Raw genomic sequence first — 21,360 nt, 5'->3', positions numbered from 1 at the left:
GGCACTGAACTGAGTGCTTGGAAGAGTAGAGAAGCAGTGTGGCTCAGTGAAAAGAGCCCGAGCTTGGGAGTCAGAGGTCATGGGTTCTAATCCTGGCTCCACCACTTAATAACAATAATAATAATAATAATGGCATTTATTGAGTGCTTACTATGTGCAAAGCACTGTTCTAAGCACTGGGGAGGTTACAAGGTAATCAGGTTGTCCCACAGGGGCCTCACAGTCTTCATCCCCATTGTACAGATGAGGGAACTGAGGCACGAAGAAGTTAAGCGACTTGCCCAAAGTCACACAGCTGACAATTGGCAGAGCTGGGATTTGAACCCATGACCTCTGACTCCAAAGCTTGTGCTCTTTCTACTGAGCCATGCTGCTTCTCATAGCTTCTCACAGCTTGTCAGCTGTGTGACTTTGGGCAAGTCACTTAACTTCTCTGTGCCTGTTATCTCATCTGTAAAATGGGGATTAAGACTGTGAGCCCAACGTGGGACAACCTGATTACCTTGTATCCTCCCCAGCGTGTAGAACAGTGCTTTGCACATGGTAAGCGCTTAAGAAATACCATCATTATTACAATAGAGTTAGAAGATGCAACTCCTGACCTCAAGGAGCTTATAGAGAATTGGGAACAGATTTAATGACTGTCTAGATTCCCTGTCATCTCTCTCACTTATATGACTGTAATTGTTTCTTTAAAAAAAAGGCTAATGCTTTTTTGCAGCATTTGTCTAACAATCAATCAGTACCTTTTACTAAGTGTTAATTTGTGCTGAGCACTGTACCAGGTGCTTGGAAAAGTGCAATAGAATTAGTTGACATGGACACTATCCTCCCAGAGTTTAGCCTAGCCCAGGAGAAAGGAAGGTGCAATAGCACTTGGGAAAGTAGAGTTCAACAATAAATAATAAAACATAAAAAATAATTAGAAATACTCCCTGACCACAACAAGCTTACACTCTAGAGGGGGAGATAGATACTAACATAAATAAATCACAGATGTGAAAAATTACAGAGAAATTAAAGGTATGTCTGTAAGTGCCTGTGGCATGGGGTGGATAGTGGGCATGGCGTGTGCAACTTTGTGAGTGGATACTTTGAAAGAAATAGTGACCTGAGTTTCATTCTCTTGCCTAGCCGGTGTGAAAGCAAAGAGGGGAAAACAGGCGGAGATAAAGTAGAAGACATATGGATACCTCGGGAGGAGAAACGTGTTTTTTCACCAACCTCCGCTTCGGAATCTGACTCTGAGTACTCAACCGTGGAAGAATGTTTTCAGAGCTTACGGAGAAAAAATTCAAAGGCGGCTAAATCCCGGACTCAGAAGGGGAACTTAGAGCCTCCTGTAAATAGGCACAGTTATCCCCTCAGTTCTGCCAGCGGATCAGCTGAGCAGCCCACGTTTACTCGAAACTCAATATCCCCCTACGCTTGTTTTTATGGATCATCGACGAGGAAGGTGAAAGCAGGTTGGCTGGATAAACTCTCACCACAAGGGTAGGTCCTCCATTCTGAGTATTGGAAGTGTAACTTCAGTGTTTTATGCCGTTGTTCTACTTCCCAGCCTTATATAGTCATAAGTAATAATGAGTTTCTTTTCTGGCAGTTCTTAGTAACATCACAAGTGACATTTGTAGCTCAGTGGAAAGAGCACGGGCTTTGGAGTCAGAGATCATGGGTTCAAATCCCGACTCCGCCAATTGTCAGCTGTGTGACTTTGGGCATGCCACTTCACTTCTCTGGGCCTCAGTTCCCTCATCTTTAAAATGGGGATGAAGACTGTGAGCCCCTCATGGGACAACCTGATCACCTTGTAACTTCCCGAGCGCTTAGAACAGTGCTTTGCACATAGTAAGCACTTAATAAATGCCATTAAAAAAATTCTTCTAGCTGTGAGGTAAATCAGTTTGCGGAGAGTAAGTTTAGATGTAATAATAATATTTGTGGTATTTTAGTGCTTACTGTGTATCAAGCATTGTACTAAGCGCTGGAGTAGATACAAGGTAATTAGGTCCTACTTGGTGCTCACAATCTGAGTAGGAGGGAGAACAGGTATTGGATCCCCATTTTGCAGATGAGGGGATTGAGGCTCAGAGAAGAGAAGTGACATGCCCAAGGTCCATGTAGCAGACAAGTGGTGAGATCTGGGATTAGAACCTAGACCCGTGCACTGTCTGCCAGGCCATGCTGAGAGGTTGGGAGAGAGGACCAAGATTGAAACTCATACATTTGTCTTGTGAATTTGTCAGAATCTGAATCTGTATTCCTCAGTTCCATTGGCTTCACTCCAGGAATTCTGTTGCTTCTACAGTGGGAAACCCAGATTGCTTTTGAAATAGCTCTGCTTTCTGTGGGAGGGTCATTTTAAATGTTAGGGGGGGTTCACTGTGGCTGTAACCTGCAGTGTCAATCAGTGGTATTTTTTGAGTGCTTTCTGTGTGCAGAATTCTGTACTAAGAACTTGGGAAAGTAAAGCAAAGTAAGTAGATTCTATCTCTGCCCTCATGGAGTTTACAGTTTACCATAACAGAGGAGGTGGCAGAAGTTCAAGATGGGGGTGTGCCCTTCATTCCAAAGTGTTTTGAGAACAAAACTTAGGGTGGTGAGGGAGCTTTATTCTAAAACAAAATTTGTGGTGTGTAGGTACAGGGGAGGGGACTTTTGGGGACAAGTCTTAATTGAGTCCTTACTGGGATTTCCAGCAAAAAGCACAGGACTTGACTTGTCAAACTGCAGAATCTTTACATCTTTTTGTTTCCCAAGTTGCTGCAAGGAATATTTTTTAAAAAAATTTCAGGTGTGGTTTAGAATGGCTAACTTGGGCAAATCCAATTCTGATACACATCCCTGCCCCTGCCTCCTCCTCCCCCCTGCCCACCCCAAATGGGAATCAAAAGCATCTCCAGTTGAGTTCAAAGCAGTCAGTTTTCAATCTTTTCTGTGGTGGTGATCTCTTTCATAATTGACCATATGTAATTACATTGCAGTGGTAAAGTGTAAATATTTCCCTGTGTCAGTCAAATCTACATTCACAACACAATGACTTTCTGTAACAGCTAACTGAAGTTGTTGAAAGTGAAAATGCCAGTATAAGTCAGTGTGGCCCACCCATCATATTTAGTAGAAATAATGGAAGGAGCACAAGACTGGAAGCCAGGCAACTTGGGTTCCAATACCATCTCTGCCACTTGCCTGCTATGGGCCCTTGACAGGTCTCTTAATTGATTTATGTCCCAGTTTCCTCATCTGTAAAATGGGACTTCAGTAGCTCCCCCTCATGTCGCCTTCACCCTTAGACTGTGAACTCCATTTGGGACAGGGACTGTGAACGATCTGATTATCTTGTATTAGGCAAAAGCTTTCTTACCCAGGAAGATACCCTCTGTGGATATAAATGAACAGAGTGTTTGGTAACTCTAGACCTTCACACCATGGACTAGCAATGCCAGCCTCTTCTGGGGATTATTATTTCAGGGACTCACCCACCATTCCTCCTACCACCCTCCTGTTGGGTGGAATTAATTTTCACCTGAATTTAACTTCACTGCCAAATGATAATCTTTAAAGTTTTGTCTTTCAGAATGCAATTCAAAATTTAGCTTATTGGCATTGCCACGGAAGTTGACGCTTTTCCCTCACAAATATTCTTATGGAATACCAACCACCTCCCTTGTGGGAAGGGAGAAAGTTCAGTCAAGATGCATTTTTTTTATAGTACTTGTTAAACACTTACTATGTGCCAGGTATTGTACTAAACGCTGGGGAAAATACAAGCTAATCTGGTTGGATGTAGTCCACACAGTCCATGTCCCATACGATACAATCTTAATCCCCATTTTACAGATGAGGTAATTGAGGCTCAGAGAATTTAAGTGACTTGCCCAAGTTCTCTCAGCAAATGAGTGGCAGAGCGAGGATTAGAACCCAGGTCCTTCTGATTCCCAGAACTATATTGTTTGTACTAGGCCATGCCATGCAACGTGTCTGACATATTGATTAAGGACCTTCTCCTTGAAATGTTTACTTGGGTTGTTCTTTCTTTGCTGTTTCCTTTGTTCTGTAATTAGCCCTTGTGAGTCTGCATGGTTTAATTAATGAGCCCTTATAATGAGTTTCTGTTCTACATTGCACCCCTGCCTAGCTACATGCTTCTCGTTGCTGGGGTTTGATCTCCCAGGAATCCTGTTGGAAGTAAATTCACAGGGAAAATCATTTATGATTAAATAGAAGAGCTCATGACAGAGGATTATGACCCAGGATTAAGATGGAAGCAAATGGGATTTCCAGATGGGAAAAGTTATTGGCTTTTGGTTTGGACCATTCTACTGTTACCCTGTTTGAGGCCACAGCATTTTTTTTTCTTTAAAAAGCAGTGTGGTCTAGTGGAAAGAGCCCAGGCCTGAGAGCCAGAGGATCTGGGTTCTAACCCTGGCTCTGCCACTTGCCTCCTGTGTGATCATTTCACTTTTCTGTGTCTCAGTTTTCTCATCTGTGAAATGGGGATTCAGTATCTGCTTTCCTTCCTATTTAGACCGTGGACCCCATGTGGGACAGGGATGGTGTCTGACCTGATTATCCTGTTTCAATCCTGGTGCTTAGTACAGCACTTGGTGCTTGGAAATGGTATCTTGGAGCAAACAGAAGGAATTCTGATAGCCGTCCTGTATATATGATGATGACCCCGTTCACGTGAATGAGGCTAAAAGGCAGCTTTGAATCCCTCCACACTGTGCCTGCAGGAACACAGGCCCGGGCTATTTTCAGCATCTCTCATTGTTTGCGATTTGGTTCCTCGCTGTCACAGCTTCCCCAAGGCTCAGTTCCAAGAGTTGACCTCATCTACGATTGCCTCATTCTCGGCCCTCGAGTATGACAGTGTTGCCTCTCTGCAGCATGCAGCTGCGGTCCCCAGCCGTTACGGCATTGTCTAAGATTTGGCTTCTTTTGCTCTTGAAAACATTTCTTCTGCACTCCCTTATTATCGGGTCCGCTCCACAGTTAACAGATTTGGGAATCTGTTGTCCATTTTCCTCTCATTCATTCATTCAATCATATTTCATTCATTCATTCAATCACATTTATTGAGCGCTTACTGTGTGCAGAGCACTGTTCTAACTACTTGGGAAGTACAAGTCGGCAACATATAGAGACGATCCCTACCCAACAACGGGCTCACAGTCTAGAAGGACTGAGCTACTTACTGAGTGCTTACTGTGTGCAGAGCACTGTACTAAGCACTTACGGGTCCTGTCCAGTGAACTGGTGTTCGTTTTGAGCATTGCCCCATGACAGTGTCCTAGAGGGGAGCATCATGGCCTAGTAGGAAGAGCACAGGCTGGGAGTCAGAGGTCCTGGGTTCTAATTCTGACTCCACCGCTTCCTGGTTGTGTGAACTTGGGCAAGTCACTTCTCTGTGCCTCAGTTTCCTCATCTGCAAAGTGGGGATTCCAACCAGTTGTCCCTCCTACTTAGACTGTGAGACCTGATTATCTTGTATCTATCCCAGTGCTTAGTACAGTGCTTGATACATAGTAAGCACTTAAGAAATATCACGATTATTAACAGCTTGCCAGGACCTTAATGTGTGACCTGATCCTTTGTACATATTTATTACTCTATTTTACTTGTACATATTTTCTACTCTATTTTATTTTGTTAATATGGCTTTTTTTTGTTGTCTGTCTCCCCCTTCTAGACTGTGAGCCTGCTGTTGGGTAGGGACCATTTCTATATGTTGCCAACTTGTACTTCCCAAGCACTTAGTACAGTGCTCTGCACACAGTAAGCGCTCAATAAAAACAATTGAATGAATGAATCCAGCTTCTTTTGGTTGAAAGTTGCTCACCCGTCAATCGATCAGTTGTATTGAGCACTTACCATGTGCAGAACAGTGTACTAAACCTTTGAGAGAGTACAGTACAACAGAGTTGGTAGACACGTTCCCTGCCCACAGTTTCTAGACTGTGAGCCCACTGTTGGGTAGGGACCGTCTCTATATGTTGCCAACTTGTACTTCCCCAGCGCTTAGTACAGTGCTCTGCACACAGTAAGCGCTCAATAAATACGATTGAATGAATGAATGAGCTTAGAGTCCAGAGGGGGAGCTTACCTGGAGGAACTGTTCTAGGCATCAGCTACTGGGATGGCCAAGTGTCAGTCCTGTAGGAGAAGGAAATACTTTCCTGGAACTCCCTCCCTTTTCATTCGTTATGGTACTTGTTAAGCACTTACTATGTGCTAAACACTGCACCAAATGCTGGGGTAGGTTCAAGATTGGACACACAGTCCCTGTCTAATAATAATAATAATAATAATGGCACTTATTCAGTGCTTACTGTGTGCAAAGCACTGTTCTAAGGGCTGGGGAGGTTACAAAGTGTCTCACAGGGGAGTCATAGTCTAGGAGGGAGTTGGACTTAATCCCCATTTTACAGATGAGGAACTGAGGCACAGAGGCATTTAAGTGATTTTTCCAAGGTCACACAGCAGGAAAGCGGTAGAGTGAGGATTAGAACTCAAGTCCTCTGACCCCCAGATCTGTTCCCTTTCAACTCAGACATGTTGCTTTTCTCTACAAGAGAACACTACTCTCCCCATCTTCAAATCCCTCCTACAATACTATCTCCTCCAAGAGACCTTCATGGCAATGTGGATAGAGCAGAGGCCTGGGCATCAGAAGGTCATGGGTTCTAGTTCCAGCTCTGCCACTTGTCTGCTGTGTGACCTTGGGCAAGTCGCCTCAGTTCCCTTGTCTGTAAAATGGGGATTGAGACTGTGAGCCCCATGTGAGACAGGAACTTTGTCCAACCCAGTCTGCTTGTATCCTCCTCAGCGCTTAGTACAATCCCTGACACAATAGTAAGTGCTTAACAAATACCACAGTTATTATTTTATTAACCCCTCACTTCCCCATCTTATTAGAGAAGCAGTGTGGCTCAGTGGAAAGAGCACGGGCTTGGGAGTCAGAGTTCATGGGTCCAAATCCCGGCTCTGCCGCTTGTCAGCTGTGTGACTTTGGGCAAGTCACTTAACTTCTCTGTGCCTCAGTTAGCTCATCTGTAAAATGGGGATTAAGACTGTGAGCTCCCCATGGGACAACCTGATCACCTTGTATCCTCCCCAGTGCTTAGAACAGTGCTTTGCACATAGTAACTGCTTAACAAATGCCATTATTATTATTATTATTATTTGCTCTTTCCTCTGTAGCCAACAGCCTTTGGTCTGTACCACTTAAGCAGTTTGATACCCACCCCACCCAAAGGGCCGCAGCATTTATGTAATATTCCTTATTCTTTGCCATCTCCCATCTCTGTAATTTCTTTCAATTTCTATCGTCCCCTTTAGACCATCAGCTCCATATGGGCAGGAGTTGTGTTTACCATTTCTGTTGAATTGTACTCTCCCAAGTGCTTAGTTGAGCGCTCTTCACACAGCAAGCACTTTATGAATATCATTGATCGATTGATTCATTGACTAGCATGTTCTAATTCTGGTGGCAGGAGATTAAGATTGGAGCTCCCAAGAGCACTTCCCTTGGTTGGCATCAATCAGTCAATCAATCTTATTTATTGAACACTTACTGTGTGCAGAGCACGGTATTAAGTGCTTGGGGAGAGTGCAATAACAGAGTTGGTAGATATGTTCCCTGCCCAGAGTGAGTTTACAGTCTAGAAGGGGAGATAGACTTTAATATTAATGAACAAATTATGGTTGTGTACATAAGTGCTTTGGGGCAGATATGAAGTGATTAAAGGGTATAGATGCAAGTGCATAGGTGATGCAGAAGGGAGAGGGAGTAGGGGAAACGAGAGCTTAATTGGGGGAGTCTTATTGGAGAAGTTGCAATTTTAATAAGGCTTTGAAGGTAGGGAGAGTGATGGTCTGTTGGACAGCGTGGGTTCAAATCCCGGTTCTGCCACTTGTCTGCTGTGTGACCTTGGGCAAGTCACTTAATTTCTCTGTGCCTCAGTTACCTCATCTGTAAAATAGAGATTGAGTCTGTGAGCCCAAGTTAGACAACCTGATAACCTTGTATCTCCCCCAGTGCTTAAAATAGTGCTTGGCACACAGTAAGCGCTTAACAAATACCATCATCATCATCATATCAGTAGGGAGGGAGTTCTAGGCCTGAGTGAGGATGTGGGTGAAGGGGTCACTGGTGAGATGAGCCCCCATGGGACAACCTGATCACCTTGTAACCTCCCCAGCGCTTAGAACAGTGCTTTGCACATAGTAAGCACTTAACAAATACCATCATTATTATTATTATTATAGATGAGATTCGAGGTACAGGGAATAACAGTGTTAGAGGAGCAAAGTGGGAAGACTGAGTTACAGCAGGAAATCAGGGAGGTAAGATAGGGGGAGAGCTGATGGAGCGCTTTAAAACTGATGAAAAGGAGTTTCCGTTTGAGAAACAATTGGAGTATGTTGGAAGTGTTGGAAGATGTGGACTAAACACTTAAAAAAAAATTTTAAGAAGATCCATGCTGCAGAGAGAAGTATTTACTGGACTGGGGAGAGGCAGGAGGCAAGGAGGTCTGACAGGAGGCTGATAAAGTAATCAAGGCAGGATAGCACCAATGTTTGGATTAACGTGGTGGTTTGGATGGAGAGGAAAGAGCAGATATTAGTGAAGTTAAGGAGGGAGAACCGAAGGGATTTGATGACATTGAATACGTGAGTTCACTTTCTTTCAACTCACAATGCACATCTATCAATCTGGAATACAGCTGAAGGAAAGCTTCAAGGAACTTGGTCTGACTTTTCCTCTAATGTGGGATTCGTCAAAAATGTCACCCTCATGTTTTAGGAGAACTGAGTGAATACATAAGTGCTAAGTAGGCTGTGTGTGTGTGTATGTAGGCATGTATGTATATACATACATACATATATACATACATACACATAATATATACATATATATATAAATATATATATATATATATATATAAATATGATGATCAAGTGGTAATTTTTTTTTGTGGCATTTAAGTAGCCTTGTGCCTTAGTGTAAGAACACAGAATTTTAGAGTTTTTGCCCTAGGCTTGGTATGTTCCTTGTTTTCATGCACCACTCAGCAGCAACATGGAAAGTGTATATATAGATAAACTGTAGTCTCACAGTACAAATTCATACCAAACTCTTTTTAATACTTAATAATACTTAATACTGTCACGGCTACTACTGCTTCAGTCAGTATTTTGTCCACCTGCAGGATGAGTTTGGGTCATGACTCTAGATGTCCAATGAATTCTGGATATCTAATATTCCAAGGAGGAGCACACGTATACACTTTTGTAGTGAATCTCATTCAGATTTTTTATGATGGTCAGAGTTGGAAGAAATACATGATGACACAAAGCCCCTGGACCTATGTCTATGAATGCTATCAAAAATCCATTGCTTCTGCTGTATTTCTCACCCCATTGAGACTCTGGAGAGCAGTCTGTGGCAACTCTTTGAATAATACTGCATAACCCTTATCATCAATTTTATGAAAGGCTTTGTAAACCGATGTCTCCCTCCAGAATTGGGAAAATTCAATAAAATGGAAATGCAGGCAAATATCTTTTAGTGAACTGAATTGCCTTTCTTCCTGAGGGTATTCCAAAGGCCTATACCAGCTGTAAACTCTTGTACAAACTGTTTATAAGGATTCCTGCTCTTTCTTTGCCAGTGAACTGAAACCACATTCACAGTTGAAAAATAGCAAACTGCTGGATGGCCCCGGGTGATATGAAACCCTGAATTGTGTGCTGGTTGAGAAAACACTGTAACAAAAGCAAAACAGCAATAACACATTTAGGTGAATTTACAGGAAGGCATGGTGTTGGTTGTGTGCTGTCACTGGAATTTGGATTTGGCCAGGAAAAAGGTATGAATATCCTGATTTCCGGTTGCCCTGGTTTCTTTTCAAAGGCTCCTGCATCTCTGATCATGGGTGTTTTAGAGTCTCAGACCACTGGCAAACTCAGTTATCGCCTTTGTAGTTGAAACTGGATATAGAATCCCAGGTACATCTCTTCCAAGAGGCCTTCTCTAACCAAGCCCTCTTTTCCCTTTTTCAACTCCTTTCTGGGTCGCCCTGAATTGCTCCTTTATTCACTCCTCCTCCCAACCCCACAGGATTTATGTACCTGAAATTTGTTTATATTATTGTCTGTCTCCCCCTCTAGACTGTAAGCTCAGTCTATAAGCTCAATTGTTATATCGTACTCTCCCAAGTGCTTAGTTCAGTGCTCTGACCACAGTAAACACTCAAATATAATTGACTGACCGACTTACAGCCTTGGCTTTGGCTGTGAACTTCGTTCCTGCTATGAATCATACAGAGTTTAGGCATTTGGGCAGTGGGGCTGAAATTATGGTATTTTGTATGTGCTTACTGTGTCAAACACTGTTTTAATTTGGCTGGGGTAGATACGAGTTAATGAGGTCGAACAGAGTTCCTGTCCTACATGGGGCTCGCAGTCTAAGTAGGAGGGAAAACGGGTATTGTACAGTTGAGGAAAGGGAGGCACAGAGAAGTGAAGTGACTTGACCAAAGTCACACAGTAAGAAAGTAGCAGTGTTGGGATTAGAATTCCGGTCCTCTGATTTGCAGGCGTATTCTCTTTCCACTAGACCTTAACAGGGTTGGAATGTAGCGATAGAGTGCCCTGAACCCAGAGCAGAGCGCTCATCCTGTGAGGACGTGAGCCATGCCAGAGGCCAGTCAATATTGACAGGCTGGTACTTGGAGGCAGAGAGACTATCTCCACCCCTCCCCGGGTCTGGAAGGGGGAAGCCTTGAGAAGTGACAGGAACAATATCAGAGCCAGTGTGAGTCCACCTATCACTCAATCATCAATCAATGGTATTTATCGAATACTTCTTGTGTGCAGAAAACTGTACTAAACGTTTGGCAGAGTACAGTACCACAGAGTTGGTAGGCACTTTTCTTGCCCTCCACGTGCTTACGGCAACTTGTATCATTGAAAGCTTTATCAGCAGGATATATGCAGCTCCCATGATAGATTGTCAGCTCCTTTAGGGCTGGAATTGGGTCCACTTATTCTCTCGTTGTACCCTCACAAGTGCTTAGTACAGTGCTCTGCACACAGTAAGTGCTCAATAAATGCCATTGATTGATGGACCTCACTGAGTAGAACACAGGTAGCCCATCTGATATATGACCCACTAAAATTAGGTCTTAAGCCGCGTGGAAAGAGCCCGGGATTGCGAGTCAGAGGTCATGGGTTCTAATCCCAGCTCTGCCATTTGTCTGATGTGTGACCTTGGACAAGTCACTTCACTTCTCTGTGCCTCAGTTACCTCATCTGTAAAATGGAGATCAAGACTGTGAGCCCCCTGTGGGACAACCTGATCACCTTGTATCCCCCCCAGTGCTTAGAACAGTGCTTTGCACATAGTAAGCGCTTAACAAATACCAACATTATTCAACTTGTACTTCCCAAGTGCTTAGTACAGTGCTCTGCACACAGTGAGTGCTCAATAAATACGATTGAATGAATGAATGAAAATGTAAGTTGGGGTCAGTCTTAACTAAAGGAAAGCACAGTGTCCAGCTAATGTACACAAATTTGCAGTTTTTTTTTCTCTGTAGGTGCAGGCACAGTCCTGCAGCAATGGAGACAGGGGTTTGTTCTCCTCAAGTAAAGGTGGCACAATCCATCCATCAGTAGTATTTGTTGACTGTAAGCTCCCCTTTAAACCGTAAGCTTGTTGTGGGCTGGGAATGTGTTACATCATTGTGTTGTGCCCTCCCAAGCTCTTACTACAGTGCCCTGCACACTGTAAGTGCTCAATAAATAGGCTTGATGGATTGATTTAGTCTGTGCGGAGCATACTGTAATCCCAGGCACTTGGGAGAATAAAACAGAGTAAGTAGACTCTACCGTTCCCTCAGTGAGCTTGCAGTCTAGTGGGAAGATGAAGGTACCTAGAGGCAGGCTTGAAAACAGAGGTAAGTCAATCAATCAATCAATCCTATTTGAATGCTTACTGTGTGCAGAGCACTGTACTAAGCGCTTGGGAAGTACAAGTTGGCAACATAAGTCTGGTATAGGACAAGCCCAACAGCGCAGAGAAGGCTTAATTTTATATGTGAACGAGGACTAAGAGAGAGGGTCTGATGAACAGAACAACATGAAAAGCAGTTTCTCACTTCAGGGGTCAGGAAGGGTTGGGGATGGAAGCATTTCCCAAAATGAATGATTGCCAGATATAGGATTTATTAGAGAAGCAGTGTGGCTCAGTGGAAAGGGCACGGGCTTTGGAGGCAGAGGTCATGGGTTCAAATCCTGGCTCCACCAATTGTCAGCTGTGTGACTTGGGGCAAGTCACTTAACCTCTCTGTGCCCCAGTTACCTCATCTGTAAAGTGGGGATTAAGACTGTGAGCCCCACCTGGCACAACCTGATCACCTTGTATCCTCCCCAGCTCTCAGAACAGTGCTTTGCAGGTAGTAAGCGCTTAACAAATGCCATCGTTATTATCATTAGTAGTATTTCAGGCTTGAAAACAGAGACAAGTTCAGTATCAGACAAGCCCACCAGCACAGAAGAGGCTTAATTTTACGTGTGAATTAGGACTAAGAGAGAGTATCCGATGAATAGAACAAGAACAGCAGTGTCTCACTTAAGGGATCAAGAAGAGTTGGGGATGGAAGCATTTCCCAAAACAAATGATTGCTAGATATAGGATTTATTAGTATATAAGGGGAACTTGGATCTCATACAGTCTGTAGGAAAGTGTTTTTCTCCATCGAGACTGTAAGCGTATTGTGAGTAGGGACCGTGTCAACCTACTCTGTTGTTTTGTGCTCTCCCAAGTGCTTAGTACAGTGTGCAGCTCCCCATAAGTAAATACAATTGATTGATTGAGAGGCAAGGAAATTAGGGGTGTGTACATGAGTTTGTGTTCAAAATATGTATGCAAGTGTCTCACATCTCTTTCAACAGACCTTTCCTGACTAAGCTCTCATTTTCCTACCCGCCCTCCTTTCTGCATTGGCTATGAATTTAACTATGTACCTCTCAAGCACCTTGCTACTCACCGCAGTGCCACAGCACCTATCACCCAGTACAAGTTAATTCAGCTGGAATTGCTGTTGTTTAAAGTTTTGATAATGATTGCAGCCAGTCAATCAATAGTATTTGGTAATGGTAGTTCTTTCTAAAAATAGATACAGGTGATGTAGTGCATCCTTGTAGCATTAATCTGTCCGTCTGGGGGAAGCAGCATGGCTCAGTGGAAAGAGCACGGGCTTTGGAGTCAGAGTTCATGGGTTCAAATCCCGGCTCTGCCAATTGTCAGCTGTGTGACTTTGGGCAAGTCGCTTAACTTCTCTGTGCCTCAGTTACCTCATCTGTAAAATGGGGATTAAAATTGTGAGCCCCCCGTGGGACAACCTGATCACCTTGTAACCTTCCCAGTGCTTAGAACAGTGCTTTGCACATAGTAAGTGCTTAATAAATGCCATTAAAAAAATAGTATTCAGAGTTTACTTTGGGATGAGCTCTGTACTTGGAATAGTACAAGAGAGTAAGTAGACGTAATAATTATGGTACTTATTAAGCAGTTACTATGTGCCAAGCACTGTTCTAAGCGCTGGGGTAGATACAAGGTAATCAGGTTGGACACAGACCCTGTGCCACATTGGGCTCACACTCTTAATCCCCATTTTTTACAGATGAGGGAACCGAGGTACAGAGAAGTTAAGTGACTTGCCCAAGGTCACACAGCAGACCAGTGGTGGAGCCAGGATTAGAATCCATGACCTTTTGACTCCCAAGTCCGGGGTCTACCCACTACACTGCCCTCAAAGAACAAAAATCAGCAGGGAAGACAGACCCCAAATTAAATTACAGCTAGGAGGAGCACAGAGAGAGGGCTCTGAACTACTTCCTAGCACCATTAATGTGCCAACTAATCAGTAGTATTTGTTCAATGATTATTTTGAGTTGAGTACTGTACCAAGCATTGGAGAAGGTACAGTAGAGTAAGACATGACACTGCCCTCAAGGAGCGTATGATCACCAGCGGAGACAGATGTAAAGTACAACACATGTTCATATCCATAATTTATTTATATTAATGTCTGTTTCCCCCTCTAGACTGTAAACTCATTCTGGGCAGGGAACACGCCTACCAACTCCGTGCTGTGCAGTGCTCTGCACACAGTAAACTCTCAATAAATATAGTTGAATGAGGAGCAAGGAAATGAGGGTAATGTACATGAGTTCATGTTCAAGCCATGGGGTATTTAAGGAATGTTTTGAAGTGCCTCACATCTTTTCCAAGAGGCCTTCTCTGACTCAGCTCTCATTCCTCTCCATGCACCCCTTTCTGCGTCGACTATGCATTTAGCTATGTACTTCTTAAGCACCGTGTTATTCACCCCCGCCCCACAGCACTTATGCACTTATCCTTTTTCTATTATATCCTCTGTCTATAATTTATTTTAATGTCTGTCTTCCGTTTTAGACTGTAGGCTCCTTGTGAACAGGAATCACATCTATGAACTTTATTTTATTGCCCTTTCCCAAGTGCTTAGTACAGTGCTCTGCACATGTAAGCACTCGGTAAATACCACTGATAGATTGGGTAATATTAATAATAATAATAATAATTGTAGCCTTTTTTAGCATATATTATGTGTCAAGTACTGGAATAGATATAATACAATTTGATCAGACACAGTGCCTGTCCCACACAGGGCTCACAATCTGAGGAGGAGAACAGATATTCAATCCTTATTTTACAAATGTGGAAACTGAAGCTCATTGTGGTCAGGGAATGTGGCTGTTTATTGTTGTACTATACTCTCCCAAGAGCTTAGTACAGTACTCTGCACACAATAAACATTCAATAAATATGATTGACTGAAGCACAGAGAAGTGAAGTGACTTGCCCCAGAGCACACAGTAAACAAGTAGCCAAGCCGGGATCAGAACCCAGGTCTTGACTCCTAATCCTGTGCTTTTTCCACTAGGTCATACTGCTTCTAATTAGGATGCTTTTAATTCTCTCGGGGTAACTAACGATGCAGTACAGCATGATGGCACAGCCCAAGCTTGTCTTCCCTTATCTTGAGAGGGGAGCGTTGTGACTGACCACACTAGATCGAAGTAAACTCTACAGAGCAGAAAATAGTATTAGAAGGAGCAGGGCATAGCCCAAGCTCTAGGGTTGGAGTTCTAACTGCTCAGTTTTGGTTCTTTGCCAAACATGAGATGCAGTATGTACTATTGGAAAGGATACCTGCATTCTAATAACGCCTCTGCCACTTGGCAGCTGTGTGACCTTGGGCAAGTCACCTAACTTCTCTGTGCCTCAGTTGCCTCATCTGCAAAATGGAATTCGATACCTGATCCCTCTCCTATTTAGGCTGTGAACCCCATTTGGAACCCAATTATCTTGTATTTAACCCCAGTGCATGGTACAGTGCTCGGCTCTTAATAAGCACCTAACAAATACAGCAATTATTACTGTGAAATTCCTCTGCAGTCACCATTTTCTGGGTGTTCAGTGGAAATGTATTTAGGCTGTGAACCCCATTTGGAACCTGATTATCTTGTATTTAACCCCAGTGCATGGTACAGTGCTCGGCTCTTAATAAGCACCTAACAAATACAACAATTATTACTGTGAAATTCCTCTGCAATCACCATTTTCTGGGTGTTTAGTGGAAACGTCTCCAGAAAAGGAGTTTTCTGGTGATATGAGAGCTGATGAGCACTCTCCACAGTCAATAATAATAATGGCATTTATTAAGTGCTTACTATGTGCAAAGCACTGTGCTAAGTGCTCAATGCTCTACACACAGTAAATGCCCAATAAACACCATTGATTGATTGATCAGGAATTTCTGCTTGATGCAAAGAAGAATGGGCCACAACCTTTAGACTATAAGCTCATTGTGGCCAGGGAACGGGTCTACCAACTCTGTTGTATTGTACTCTGCCAAACGCTTAGTACAGGGCTCTGCACACAGTAGGCACTCGATAAATACCATTGATTAATTGAAGGCTTAGGAGGAGTGGAATGACCTATACAGAATGACATTTTAGAAAATTTGATCTGAATAGCAGAGGGAAGTATGGTCTAAGGAGCAGGGAGAAACTGGAGGTAAAGAGGAGACTGATGTTGTAGTCCAGTTGGGATAAAACAAGGGTCTGGTGTCTGTTTGGATGGAGTGTGAAGTGGTTGATTCTGGAAGCGTTACAGAGAAGAGGATTATAGTTCCCTGATTTTGTCATTTAACAGGAAAAGGAATATTTTTGGGAAAAAGAGATTTTTAAAAAAGGACTTCTTATCCCTTAATTAACTGTGATTATTAGATTTAGAAATTTAAAAATATATAGAAGGTAAGAAATGGGTGGTCAACACTGTCACTGAACATAATAAGCTTCTCTTATATAAAAATTTCATTTTTTAAATGACGGTCTTTAGCAAGCAAATTAACATTTCCAGAAAGACTGTAAAGAAGTAAGTCTGTTATATTTTAAAGAACTTCACTCAATATAAAATTCTGTGGTTATTTTAACTATGTATGATTGATACTTTTTAGCCTTCCTTCATTTTCAAATTCATTTCACCTCTTTATTGTTTTCAGCAGTACAAGGATATGGTGTGTTTCAAAAATCACAGTAGACATTTCATACCTATTAAAACAATAACTTGATTGAAGGGTGGGGGCCTTCAGAATCCACAAGCTGCTTAGTCATTTAAACAATGCTGATGTGGTTGAATGCACATTTCTAAGCGATTGCTGGGAGTGGAGGAGAAGTGATTCTCATTCAGAAAGAACACAGCAAAACCCCAGGGCAAGATGAAGAGATCAATAGCAAAAAGAAATAAGAAAAATAATTCGGTACACAGAACTACTAACAGTCACTAAAGGTATTCATTTGCTTGACAACTTCCCATGGAAACAGAGCTCCTTTGGAAGAATCCTTTCTTCATCGATCGCTCTTACAAGATTTCAGCGAAGATGGGTGTTTTGGAGAATTGACCTCCCCGTGGCTCTATGGCATTGAGTTTCCTTGCTTAAAGAGTGCTTGGTGAATTAGCTTCTGGTGAACTTGCTTCCATCCCATGTTGCAGAGGTGGAGCAAACCCCAGCTTCTGTGCTGTCTTGTCTCCAACTGCAGTCTGAATCCTAGCCATCCTCCGGGGGAAAGTTCTTGGATGCAGATTGTGCGAGTGGAAATTCCATCTCCACTTAGATGAAATACCTGGTGGACAAGAACACATGATTATTTCCCCCTCTTCCTCATTCTCACTCAGTCCCTACAATCAATTAATCAATGGTATTTATTAAGCACTAACTAGGTTTAAAACACTGTTCTAAGCTCCTACAAGTATCCATTGGTGTCTCTGTTGCCGAGGGATACTGAGCTGAACGAGACAGAACTCTTCTCTGTGATGCCGTAGCCTAGCATGACCCTATATTTAAGACTGGTCTCTTTTAGCATGCTCCATTGCTAACAGAAGAAGTTTTGCCTAGTAAGTAGAGTATGTCCCCGGGACTCAGAAGGACCTGGGTTCTAATCCTGACTCTGCTGCTTGTCTGCTGTGTGACAACACCACAAAAAGTCACTAAACTTCTCTGTATCTGTTACCTCATCTGTGCAATGGAGATTAAGACCGTGAGCCCCATCTGGGACATGAACTGTGTTATACCTGATTAGCTTGTATCTACCCCAGTGCTTAGAACAGTGCCTGGCACATAGTAAGCACTTTACAAATACCATTAAGAAAAAGGGAGTGTTTCAAAGCAGTTTGAAAGCAAATACTTACCTTTGTTTTCATTCTTGTTTGGGTAGGGCTACAGTTGGCACTCCTACCTTTAATCCTTGGCCATGTCTCAGATGCACATTTGCATTTCTGTATATGTATGTTCCTTTTAAATTAAGACCAAGTTTCTCTCCATTCTGCAGAAAACGCATGTTTCAGAAGCGCTGGGTCAAATTTGACGGGCTGAGCCTTTCTTATTACAACAATGACAAGGTAAGTGTGTTTGAGTAAATACGTCAAACAGGTTTTCCTTGCCAACTGCTGCAGATAAGTGTCTGCCAGGGCTGTGGCTGGCGAGACAAAAGGCTTATGAGATAAATAAGCTTTAATGACTCCATGCCTGTCACACTGGAAGAAGTTCAAGAAAGTGCTGGTTGGTCAAAGATCACCATTCTGAAGCTATACTGAACAAGGCAAATGCAAGTAGTGAAAGAACCTGGTGTGCAAAAATCACAGTTGGTTTTGTGTAGATGCAGTTACAATTTCAAGAAAGATTATCCTCTTTTTAAATAAGATACTTTTCTTCTTCTTGAACTGCCCACTCCCTTTCTCTTGGAGGCCCTGATTAAGGGCAAAAATGATGAGAATAGAGAAAACTGGGAGAAACTGCAGAGCACAGTGACTGGATCTTAATAAACGCTTAGTCCAGTGATTTGCACAGAGTGAGCACTCAATAAATACGATTGAATGAATGAATATGGTGTGAACATGTGCCCAACAGCATTTTTGTACTTATCTATAATTTATTTGTTTATATTAATGTCTGTTCCCCCTTCTATAACAGAAGCTCACTGTGGGCAGGAAACATGTCTACCAACTCTGTTGTACCAAGTGCTTAGTACAGTGCTCGGCACCCAGTAACGGTTCAATAAATACCATTAATTGATGGATTGATAGAACACAGTAAGACTGGGTGTAATTACATTTCCTGGATCTTTTCCTTCCTCTCCCTGCAGACTGCTACCACTTTGGTCTATGCGCTTTTCCTATCATGGCTAGGCTATTGTATATGTCTCCTCACTGGTTTCCCCACCTCCAGACACTCCCCCTACTCCATTCTACACTACTCATGGCCACGCAGATCATCTTGAAACATCACTCATCTCACTTCTCCCTTCTCCTCATAACCCACCAATGGCTTCCCATTCTCCGCTGCTTCAAGGTAAAGCATCTCAAAGTCTGTTTCAAGGTTGTCCACTCACTCCCCCACTCCTACATCTCAACTCCTTTCACCCACTACTCCCCAGCATGCTCTCCTGGGTCCTCTTAATTTAACTTTCTATTTGTATCTCACTCTCAATTCTTGTGCCTCCGTCCTTCATTCATGCAGTTCCCCCAGCCTTTAATACCTTCCTTTGCTGATCCAACTGATGTTAGCTCTTTTTTGTTCAAATATTCTAACTCTTCCAATAAGCCTTCCTGTCAATGCATCAGTTTTATGTATTGAGTGCTTACTGTGTACACAGCACTGCTCTAAGCACTTACCATAAAACAAAGTTGGTGAACTGCCAATACCCCTAGTCATGTCAACTCAGGAGCCAACTTTTGTACTCACATGTATTTATACCTTTCCTCAGTGTGTGTGTGTATAAAATCAATTGTACAGTTATTCTAACGTATTTAAAAAATTTTTTTATAGTCATCCCCCCTCAGAGGGTAAACTCGTTGTGGGCACGAAGAGTGTCTTGTGCCCCCAGCCTTATGCTTAGTTCCCAGTGGACGTTCAGTAAATACCAATACCCTTAGACCTCACAGATTCATAGTAGGGATACCACAGGGGGAAATGTGAATTGGCAGGTGGTGGCTGCTCATGGTAAATTGTGGTTACTCAAAACCATCCCTGGCAGGAGTACAAATGGTGTTCAAGGCGTGAAACATGGATACTCAGAATCAGGCTTGGGACAGCTGGATTGCTAACACAGTAGAGGACTGATTCCCAGGTGCACTGATGGTTTAAGACCAACCCCAGGGAACAGAAAGGCCCTTCCTTCCTTGCATTTTATTATTTTCTCATATTGCGCAACAAACTCATATTCACTGGCTTGTTTTCTGAACTTGAGGGAAACCCACTGAGGTTTTTATCACTTAGTTTGGCATATTTAACCTCTTTCAATAGCTTTCATTCATTCAGTTCATTCATTCATTCAATCGTATTTATTTCCCCCTCTATCTTGCCTCACTGATTTTCTGTTACAACCCAAAATGCTCACTTCACTCCTCTGTACCTCAATCTCATCTCTCTCACCACCGACCTCTCACCCACTCCTACCTTGGGCCTGGAACTCCCTCATACTTCACATCCAACAGACCATCATTCTCCCCGTCTTCAAAGCCTTATTAAACTCACATCTTCTCCAAGAGGCCTTCCGTGACTAAACCCTCATTTTCCCTGCTCCTTCCCCTTTCCGCATCACCTCTGTACTTGGATTTTCACCCTTTATTTACCCCATCCTCTGTCCTAAAGCAGTTATGTAGATATCCAGTTTGTTTATTCATGTTAATGTCTGTCTCCCCCACTAGACCCTAAACTCGCTGGGGGCAGAGAATGTGTTGGCTAACTCTGTTGTATTGTACTCTCCGTATTGGTTAGCATAGTTCTCTGCACACAGTAGGCACTCAATGATTACCATTAATTGATTGATTTCAATAGGATAAACTATTTTTGAACTTATTCTGAAATTTGAACTTATTCTGCACACAGTAGGCGCTCAGTGATTACCATTAATTGATTGATTTCAATAGGATAAACTATTTTTGAACTTATTCTGAAATTTGATACTTGTGTTGCCCTGTTGGGAAGATTGCTTGCTTTATGTATTTATGCACCCCATTTGCTAAATTAGTACAGTGAAACCTCATTCATTTATTATCCATTCTTTTCAAATAGTGTCTAATTTGAAGGAAGTGATTTTTTCCAGCTTATGAGATCGAGTTTTCCACTTTTAAATTGCATTGTTACCTGAAGTTCAGTTATTGTTTCATATGATGAGAAAATTTGATCCCAGGAATACAACTCCTTGAATGGTTTATAATTGGGTTTTAGTGAAACAAAACATAGAGTGATAGTGAAAAGCTTCATGAATCTAGATCCCATCAGTCCATAATTCGTAATAATTCAGACAAAAGTACTTATTCCTGGCTTCTGCAATCAACCATTCGGAGCGTCTTCTCTCTGGCCAAACTCCTGCTGCCAAAAAAAGCAATTTGGGGCCTGAAGCAGGAAGCTTGTAATCTATCCTGTGAACATGAGCAGGGAATGTTGCTACCAACTCTGTTGTATTTTTCTCTTCCAAGCCCATAGTACAGTGCTCTGGACAAAGTAAGTGCTCAATGAATACCATTGATAACAAAACTTAGGCTAACCAGCAGGCTGTAGAAAACTTATGCAGTGGACACAGAGACACTGGGGTAAGTGTAGAACAATAATGAACTCTGATTCCCTAGAGACCTAGAGACAGTTCAGGAGAGACATAGGAAAATGAAGTTGAAGGGATCCAAAATGACCCAGCTAAGTAGCTCCATGTCCATTTTACAATAATAAAACTGTTTTTCAAAAA

The 21,360-nt window shown here is 42.6% G+C and overlaps 1 protein-coding gene across 2 annotated transcripts in view; it reads left to right on the top strand.

Annotated features, from left to right (window-relative positions):
* The window catches only part of ARAP2 (ArfGAP with RhoGAP domain, ankyrin repeat and PH domain 2), a 167,425-nt gene that overhangs the window by 46,377 nt on the left and 99,688 nt on the right, over positions 1-21,360 (top strand). For both annotated transcript variants that reach the window (XM_038752401.1, XM_038752400.1), the window contains exons 7-8: positions 1,135-1,494; positions 17,947-18,016. In XM_038752401.1, the coding sequence (XP_038608329.1) occupies positions 1,135-1,494; positions 17,947-18,016 (430 nt within the window). The remainder of the gene's footprint in view (positions 1-1,134; positions 1,495-17,946; positions 18,017-21,360) is intronic.

The sequence above is a fragment of the Tachyglossus aculeatus genome, chromosome 10, assembly GCF_015852505.1.
Source record: "Tachyglossus aculeatus isolate mTacAcu1 chromosome 10, mTacAcu1.pri, whole genome shotgun sequence".
Classification (NCBI taxonomy): domain Eukaryota; kingdom Metazoa; phylum Chordata; class Mammalia; order Monotremata; family Tachyglossidae; genus Tachyglossus; species Tachyglossus aculeatus.
The sequence above is the reverse complement of the archived record's forward strand: the minus strand, read 5'-3'. Positions and strand labels throughout refer to the sequence as shown.